Source organism: Bidens hawaiensis, unplaced genomic scaffold (assembly GCF_021521415.1).
Source record: "Bidens hawaiensis isolate Kalapana, Puna unplaced genomic scaffold, B.hawaiensis_p1.1 tig00045537_1, whole genome shotgun sequence".
NCBI classification, from domain to species: Eukaryota; Viridiplantae; Streptophyta; class Magnoliopsida; order Asterales; family Asteraceae; genus Bidens; species Bidens hawaiensis.
This window is the reverse complement of record NW_027505946.1, coordinates 46592-56103: the sequence shown is the minus strand read 5'-3', so window position 1 is coordinate 56103 and position 9512 is coordinate 46592. Positions and strand designations below refer to the sequence as shown.

The 9512-nt window shown below is 33.3% G+C and overlaps 2 protein-coding genes across 3 annotated transcripts; both read right to left on the bottom strand.

Moving 5' to 3' along the window:
* Window positions 1-533: 533 nt before the first annotated feature.
* On the bottom strand, window positions 534-2027 carry LOC143616072 (uncharacterized). Its single transcript, XM_077089019.1, has 2 exons — window positions 1095-2027; window positions 534-675 (listed from the first exon to the last, which is right to left on the bottom strand). The coding sequence occupies exon 1, from the start codon at window positions 2025-2027 to the stop codon at window positions 1146-1148; it is 882 nt and encodes a 293-aa protein (XP_076945134.1). The 3' UTR covers window positions 534-675; window positions 1095-1145.
* A 2913-nt stretch (window positions 2028-4940) lies between these two features.
* On the bottom strand, window positions 4941-8445 carry LOC143616077 (WUSCHEL-related homeobox 8-like). 2 transcript variants are annotated; one of them, XM_077089026.1, is made up of 3 exons: window positions 8301-8445; window positions 5577-6086; window positions 4941-5060 (listed from the first exon to the last, which is right to left on the bottom strand). In XM_077089026.1, the coding sequence occupies exons 1-3, from the start codon at window positions 8443-8445 to the stop codon at window positions 4954-4956; spliced, it is 762 nt and encodes a 253-aa protein (XP_076945141.1). In that variant the 3' UTR covers window positions 4941-4953. The 2 variants fall into 2 exon arrangements, with proteins under 2 accessions (XP_076945141.1, XP_076945140.1); XM_077089025.1 differs by having other exon boundaries at window positions 4947-5063.
* Between the last annotated feature and the right edge of the window lie 1067 nt (window positions 8446-9512).

Below are 9512 nucleotides of genomic sequence, written 5' to 3'. Positions count from 1 at the left end.
GAATGATGGCATGTAAAAACACCCCCAAAAACATGTTATTGCGGATATTCTTGAGAAAAGTCTGAGATTTCTTGTCAAATGATAAGATATGTGTAGGGAGTTCTGAGTTTGTGGACAGCCTAAGCTTTAAAACATATATCTACCCTACATCATAATTGGGATACATGCCTTCAGCAAGCTATTGAATTTACTTGTGACAAACAAATGGATTGGACCTATAACTTGACTGGTTTCAAAGAGATGTTTGGTAGCCTCTTAATAATTCTATTAAGATTAAGAGGATAACACTAGCATTAAAGTGTACTTATATTACAGAAAAAGGGAACTTCAGCCAGAGCAATAAGCCAATGCTTTATTCTAACATGAAAAAAACGAAAACATTTTCGCTACAACAAATCTATAAGCTGAAAAAGGAAGCATTTCACTACAACAAATCTATAAGTTGAAAAAGGAAGCATTTTGAGTTATTCAACAGAAAAAAAATTGTCTTTACAAAGCAATAACACAAACAGTAACACAAACTATTATTATTATTATTATTATTATTGAGTAAAAGATCACCAACAATTTCAAGCATTTCTATCACTACAACAAGTCTTTTGATCAATCACCTGGCTAATCATCTCACTGCCGTCATTCTCTACAACTTCAATTTAACCCTGCAAATCTGACAATCTGACATTAAAAATTATTATTATTATTATTATTGTCAAGGGTAAATAGGTCATTATGTCACGCCAGGAAAGTAATTATCTGATAACTACAAGAAAGAACGAATTACATGGTTGGTCCCTGTGGTTTACCCAAATTACTGATTTGATAAGAAAATACATTTTTAGACTAGACATTTTCAAAAAAGTAACACATTTAGTCCCATTTCATAGATTAATTTCTTCTACTAATGTTTAAAAACTACCAAAATACCCTTATACATCACTGTAATTTTCTGCCTATCGAAACGTATGCATAACAAAATTACCTAAATACCCCTACTGTATAGACTCAAATATTATAAGATTATAACAACCTTAATTGAAGCACACATATTAAACATCATCTGATTCTGTCTATTCGAAATCATAAAATCGGATTACCTGGGCCCCACTGCTGTCCAAACGCAAATGTTTTATACTAAAACACGATCATCACAACTGCATAACATTGTTTTTCTTTACACAAGCAGGCGCCTTAAACGCCTTACATTTCCACAATGGGCCCATCTCACTGGGCCCGGCAGATAACGGGCTTCTAATAACATCTCCTTGCGGGCCTGCTTGATCCCTAGATTGGCAAACGCTTAAGGGTAACTTCTTTTGTTTCACCCTCCCCCTCTTTTTGACAGTGACATCAGCATCACCACCCTTCGCCTTTGACCCGTTTTCCACATGTGACCCGTTTTCTGAGGTTTTAAGCCTTTTGTGCTTATGATTCTTCACATCAGAAGAGTTTGAAATTCTTGGTGAGCTGTTAATAGCTTGATGCAACTTACGTGCTAATTGTTCATCATTTGCTTTACCATTTTCTAACCTCGGGCTATTATTACTATTATCATACAACATCTGAACATCGATTTGCTTTTGTGTTTTACTTTTTCTTAATTGTTGTTCTAAAGACAATGATAACTCTTGACCGTCTTCAACGTTTGCTACGAACTCCAGAGCCTTCTTTGCGGCAGCCATGGCTTTTGCTGCAACTACCGCCTTCGCCTGAGCTGCAGTTCGTGCAGCCAGTGCAACCTTAACAGCCGCCTCAGCTGCTGCTCGGGAGGCGCTCACGATCTCCTCTTGTGAAGGGTTGTCATTGCTCAAATGTGCTTTTAACAAGTAACTGATGCGCGCGTCTAGCTGGTCCAACGAGTGGTGAACGGCCGGCGAATCAGGATTCGAATTCGAGTTTGAGTTTGAGTTTGAGTTTGAATCTCCATTGATGTCGCTGCCTTGCCTCTTCAAACACGCAAGCAACCGCTTCCGCGGAGGCAACAGAACATCCGAATCCACATGATTAACACCGCAAGCGTTCTCTTCCATTATTATCACATCAAAGTAATTAAATCAAACAGAGTTGGTGTCAACTTTCTCTGCACAGAAATCATAATCAAAATTAAGAACCAATTGTTCAAATCTTTTAGAAACCCTAACAACCGATTCGACCAAATTACGCAGCTTTATCACAACCATACTCAGATTCACATAATTCAGATTCGATTCCATATATAAACAACAAACATAATTAGAAAAAAAAAACCCCAATTCAATTTGAATTTGCACAACTGGATGCATTAAACCAATACCCAATTCGATCAAAACAATATGCACAAAAGGAAAGGATAATCACAAGCTTGATTCAACAAATTCCCATAAATTGAATCGAGCTATTGGTTAAGCATGTGTGGTTTATTTAATTACACAATTAGATTGAGCAAATAGAGATTGATTCAACGACAATTGAAGGAATTGGAGAGGAGTTACGTACCTGATCTTGATAAAAAGAGGTTGTTAAAATTAGGGTTTTGAGATGTGAAGGAAAATGGTCTGCAAGTAGTTATTTATGAGAGATGAAATGTGTGTATATTTATAATCTTAAATATTAACCTTAAATTGTATTTAAAAGAAAACTTCTCGTTTAATCCGAATTCAAAGGTACGAGTCTCATCAAAATCACACTGCTTTTTAACAGGTTATAGCATTTCATTAAATTAAAAATTAATCTCATCAAATATTTGATATGAATATTTTATAAAATAGGGATATACTAAAAATTAATATCCGATTTAAAAAAAGATATTATTTATAATTAAAAAATAATTTTATAGTAAAAAAACGGGTCATGGATCTCATCAAACCCATGTAACTTTTAAACCAGTTATAAAATCTTATTTATTTGTGAAAACCTTTAATCATCAAATCCTAAGTATATTATTAACTTTTTAAAATAAATAAATTTTAAATCCAAAAGTTTATAAATATTAGAAACAAATGATATAAAACAACCCCGTAATATGGGGGTTAAAAGCTAGTTATATATATTTAATAATTAATATTGTTAGACAATTTCAATTTGTTGCAGCTCTAAGAGCATTCTTGGCCCTTCTTATGATTACGGAGTTTTGTGAATTATACGGTATAGGTACAAGTAAGGTTGTAAAAGTCGCTAGGTGGACTTTAGGCGGCTGACTGAGGAGTTGAGTGTACTCGGAGTACTTGGGGAGTACTCGGAGAGTACTTGGACATGGTAAATATAAGACACAATTACGCAGTTAGTCCCTAACGTTTGCCAAAAGTAACAAGATTGTGTACTAAGGCTTATATGTCACAGGTATGGGTGCTAAGGTTTTAATTTTGTAACAATATTAGGTACTAACTTTAACTTCCGTTAAATGTTAACAAAAATTAGAGGCATGCGCAAAAAAGTTGAGGGCATTATCGTCATTAGACATTCTCACTCAAATTGTCATACTAATAAGAACGTAAAGTTGCCATATACTTCCATACAATGGGTGAAAGGAAATGTATATAAAACTATAGTATGTATTTTGGCATATGATTAAAACAGAAATAAAAGGATATCACGAAGTTAAAACAATGGTGTTTTAGCTTTAAAAGTTAAAACAATTGTGTCAAACATATATTGTTTTCTAATAAAAACCTTTGTTAAATACAATATATTTGGGGTTTTCATTTTGCTATGAAGATACCTTACGAAAATAGTAATTTAGATATATTTAATTTGAGCTTTTTATTTTAGAAATAAGAAAAAACTAATTTAAAATTTTGCTCTAAACGAGTAAGTTGTGCATGTATATTACGTTGGTTCAGTTTTGAATAAAACTTATATTGAAACTTAGACGATATTAAGTATATTCGGAATTTTATAAAACATTATATCTTAAAAACAAAATATGTTACATCGATCGAAAACTATAAAAACAAATGTGGCACTGGTTCCAGTAATAACGGTATCGATATTGTTCGGTCGGTATCAGTGTTGCTCGATTCGTTGCCGGCGGCAATCAATATAGTTTACGAGACAAAAAGAATACATCATTCTAAACACACTTCGGTGGGTTACGATACTCATACTCAGTATTGTTTAAGATAAACAAATATTTATTTTCAACGATTTTATCAAATAAGCATTGTCTAATGTAAGTATGAACCCATAAAAAATTGTTTTAAAGTAATAAATAACTATAAAAACGAATATTGGTAACGTTTCCGATAATAACAATAATGGTATAGTGTTGTTTACTCGTTTATTCTTTCGTAGTTTGATACCATATACTTGAAGATTGTTTGTTCCAAGTATATGGTGATTTGTGTATGCCTCTAGTTTTACCTAGAGAAAATTTTGTATTGCTATTATTGGTGATAGTGGATTTGAAGCCACTCTAGTATTCCCGTGGTTTTTACTCTCGCATTGAGACGTTTTCCACGCTAAAATTTTAGTGTCTCTTTAGAGGTTTTCCATGCTAAAATTTTTGTGTCTATTGTTTCATTTAACTTACCTATTTGTTTGCATCCTCATTGGTTCATTCGGGTCGGAAAAAAGTTTAGCCAAACGAAGATTAATTTCGCATTTTTGTTTACCGTTCGTGGCTAGGTGATCTAAATCTACACATTGTAATCTAATTGTCATACTATGAAACATGTTAGGTTCCGCCGTTAAAAGAAACAAAAAAGAAGAAATGTTTATGTACTTATAGGATATCCTCCATAGTCCATACAACACAACAATAATTAGAATGTGATTATCAAACACCATACTTAAAAAAAACAAAAAACAAAACAAAACAGAAAACAAAAAAAAGCGTACGATATATATGACATCCACAAAACACGAGGACATGAAACGTTTAACAAACCGTTATAAAATCACAATGTCTATATATAGGTTGTTAAATGGAAATTAGTCTGAAATAAGCCAGTTCTTGATATTTGGGCTTTTAACACTTAGCTAGCTTGTCATGTTGTACTCACCACCTTGCATATATGATTGGTAGCTCCCTGGAATCTCAATCTTTCCGATTAAACGGTCCATCGTGGCATTATAGGATGTACCTGCTGCTAAGAATGTTGTACATTTATACGATACAAAAAAAATGTTACATTGATAAAACACGTTAATAAACATGTCGTTTTCGGTTGACTTGTTTAACAAATTTTGGATTGTCATATCTAATCCGTTTATTAAATAAGTCGTGTTTGGGTTGACCTATTTAACATATTTATTTAATTAAATGTGTCATAGGCGTTCACCTTAACCTGCTTAACCCATTTAAAATTAGAATAATAAAATTAGGTGTGACAAATTCCGACATCACGTGTGACATGTAATGATTAGGGTTTGGGTTGTCATATCTTATTGGATTAGTAAGCATGCCATTTTCGGAATAACACGTTTAATTAAACAGGTTGTGTCCGGATTGTATTTAATCCGTTTTATTAACAAAGGTCGACACATTTATAACTCATCAACCCTTTTACAACCCGTTTAATTCATTTAGATAAATGGGTTACATGGGTCAGGTTCAGATTAACGATTTACACAAATTGGTTTACTTGCGATTTCAAACTTACTTGGATTTGATACCATAGTTCCATAATACAGCATCTGACCTGGATTCTCAGATGGGTTTGAACTATCATCATAGGGGGAAACAAGCTCAACTTTTTTCGCCCTTTGTTCCGCAGAGCTTAAATTCGGGTTGTGAAAACACGCGTTGTTATCATCAGCTACTGATGTTGGATTCTGCTGTGGTTTGGGTGACTCAACTTCTGCTTCAACTTCAGATTCACCATTGTTAATATTATTATTATTAGTTGTAGAGACCTGTTGCTTCCTCTTTGATCGGGCACGCCGGTTTTGAAACCAGTTATAAACATTTGTTTCAGAAATCTGGCCGTGTTGTGATAATTCAGATGTGATTTCTTTGATTTTTTGTTTGCTTGGCGTCCCGTTGCCTTGGTCAAATAGTCGTTCGAGAATCTGAAGTTGAACCGGTGTTGGGGTCCAACGTTGTCGGCCGGAGAATTTGTGGCCGCCGGTTGTGAACGACGGGTCAGTGTATATGTTCCCAAGCCTGACTCCTGCATGAAGATAATCAAGATTTTTACTGAAAGCAGAAGAAACATTCCATGCATCATATAATTAAAAAGTGCAGCAAACTGTAAAGTTGCTGATCCTTCAATATCCTACTAACGGGAGCAGTTAAATTTGATTAATCAATTCATAAATCAAACCTTTGGAAAATTCTATTTCTATATGGACACCATTGAAACACTGCCTACACATCACTAACAGGTGATGCGGCTCGTATAACCATTTCTATATGCTTCTATCTAGGGGTGGCAAATGTGACCCATAGGATTGAATGTATTGTATTAAAATGTATATAATTGATCAGAATTGGTCAAACTAAAAAAGAAAAGGATTGACATTTTTTTGATTTTTTTTATGGAATGAGAAAAACGGAAGAAAATTTTTAGTTTTTTTACTTTTTTAGTTTTCGATTTATATGTCGAGTTATGATTTTTTAATTATTTTTTTTTTTGAATTTTTTAATGAGTCGTTTCTGAAATCTCAACTCATTTTGACCCATTTCAAAAACCTCTTATTAAAAAATTCAAAAAAAATAATTAAAAAATCATAACTCGAAATATAAATCAAAAACTAAAAAAGTAAAAAAACTAAAAAGTTTCCTCCGTTTTTCTCGTTCCATAAAAAATAAAAATAAAAAATAAAAAAAAGCTCAAAAATGTTAACCCATTTTGACCCGTTTCAATCCTTTTCTATTTTTAGTTTGATTCATTCCGACCCATTATATACATTTTAATACAACCCATTCAAACCAATGGATCACATTTGCCGCCCCTAGTTCTATCGTCCATATAATCTTTATACGGCTCCTATGATATGTGAAAAAGGTTATACGATTACGGAACGTACGAAAACTATTTAAAGTTCTATTACGAATCATTTAAGGTGGTTTGTAAGAGTTATACGGTCTATATAGACTTGTATAACTTTATTGAAATGATGGGATGTGACAATGCAATGTTATGTATAAGTTATAAGGCTTACACAACCCTTAGACGACCCGCATGATATATGGAGTGATCATGGCCAGACCTACTAAGAGCCCAACGGGTTCACGTGAAGCGATAAATAAAAATTTTTGAGTGGACCCATAAGAATTTTAGGAGTGACTCATAAGAAAAAGTTCAGGTTTAGTAGTCTCCTTTACCTTCTACATTGCTAAGCCTAAGGTCTTGATTTCTAGTCTTGGTAAACCGGCTTTTTGTTTTTGTTTGTTTGTTTGTTTGTTTTTTTTTGCTTAACCATTGTTGTTAGTAGTCTGCCAATGTTTCGTAAAGAATCGTTTTCAAAAGATAAAAATACCTTAAACAATTTTAGAAATTTGTAATGTTTCTTTTTCATTTTGAATGACCTCGTAATTTTTAATTATATTATTATGTGTTTTTTAATTATTGTATTTTTTATTATGTCATAAAAATTTGACATTGGGTTGTGTAAAATTAGATAATCACAGGTGATAGGTCTGCCAGTTAGTGGTGTTCATAAAAATCCGAATCCGAATCTGAATCCGTATCCAAAATATCCGACAATCCAAATCGAAATTTTCGGATTCGAATTCGGATAGTGATTTTGGAATTTTTCGGATATTTCGGATATCCGATATCGGAAATTTTAAATTTAGTTTTTTTAAATTATTTATATATTTAAGCATATTTAGTTATTTACCATTTGGAAACACCCTTAAACCATCTGAAACATTGGCAAACTACTAACAACATAGGCCGCCATCACCTATCACTCTATCTTACACAATTATTCCATATCATCAAGATGTCGGCCTGATTCAACGACACCGCATCTCGAATTTTTGCCAGTAAGGTGTGACAGCGGTGGATGGTGGTGATTATCGGAATTAGATGGTGGACGACTGAACGACTTGCAGTTTGATCATTCGTTCTAGATTTGATTTGTTTTTTTTTTTTTAGATTTTCGGATATCCATTACACTATCTGAAATTTGGATACGCGGATTCCCAAACGTTGGAATATCCGAAACTTCGCATAATGTCAAACACCCTTATACAAACAAAAATCATCAAACCTTTTTTATTCAAAAACCTAACAATTTTGATCATCAAGGTGCCATGATTAGAAACTCAAAGAATGAAAATAAACTAAAAAAATCCCATTTTATTAACACCCAAATCATTTCTGAAACAAAAGTCCACCCAGCAAACCTATGATCCAGATGCGTTAATAACAAACCTGAAAGATCATGATGAGAAGTAAGTGACTTGTGCAAGTCAACAAGTTGCTCACAAATGGTGGCATAAATAGCAATTTGTTTCCGAAGAATTTCCATTTGTTCATCCGTCATCACCTTCACGAACATCCCTTCTTCTTGTTCCATGTTTTCAATTCAAGATTTATTTTATTTGTTTGGGTGACAGGAACAGAGCAGTGGAGTAGAAGTTGAAAAATTAAATTATGAATTGGATTGGATTGGATTGGATTGGAGGAAAAGTAAAGAAAAAGGAAGAAAATGGCGGACAAAGACATCATATCATGGGCTTTACTCCGCTGCTGACGTACATGTGTATTTTAGCATCTTCCATTATATTTTCTATAACTGGATAGTCAATATTTTGTTTTAGGTACTCAACCAAATCAAATTTATTTTTAGAAACGATACCCATTAATGTTCAAATATTTTTTTATCAAAGTGATATATGGTTTAACCAAAATCAAGATTATTTCTAAATTCATCTCTATTATTTGTGATTTTTATTTTTAAATTAAAGGTTTATGCATAGACGACTTTTATTAGAGCGCTCATAATAGGTGGTTTGGAGACCCCAACATGAAAAGAGGGCGGTCAACATAGAAGAGAGAAAGGGAAGGGGGGAGCATGCAGTGGCGGAGCCACATTGTCTCCACCGGGTTTGGCCAAACCCGATATTTTTTCAGTTTTATATAGCCGATAGTGTCGAATTAACGAGCGAATCCATTCTTTTTCGACGAGTTTTTTCAGTTTTATATAGCCGATAGTGTCGAATTAACGAGCGAATCCATTCTTTTTCGACGAGCAAGCCCAGTATCGTTTTATAAAAATATATTCGACCCATTGGTTGTGAAAAATTTAGTTATATTTTTAGGTAACGAATATTCCTTTTATAAAATATAAAAAGCTTTAAAAAAACTATAAAATTATTAACAAGCATCATATATAAGCCAATAATAACTCATATATAAAAGCTCAAATTACTTATAGAATGGGTTGATAAGACCAACACAATTAATATTTTTAAACATAATGCCTAAATAAATAAATAAACAAAAACATTGGTCATCGCCTCAGCGGCCGATCAGCTTCTTTTGGTCGACCAGAAAGCCATCGCCTTCGCCGGTTTGCCTCAAGGTTTCAACGATCGCCAACAACCAATATCCGTTGGTCTGTCGTTTGTGAAATGTTTTTCT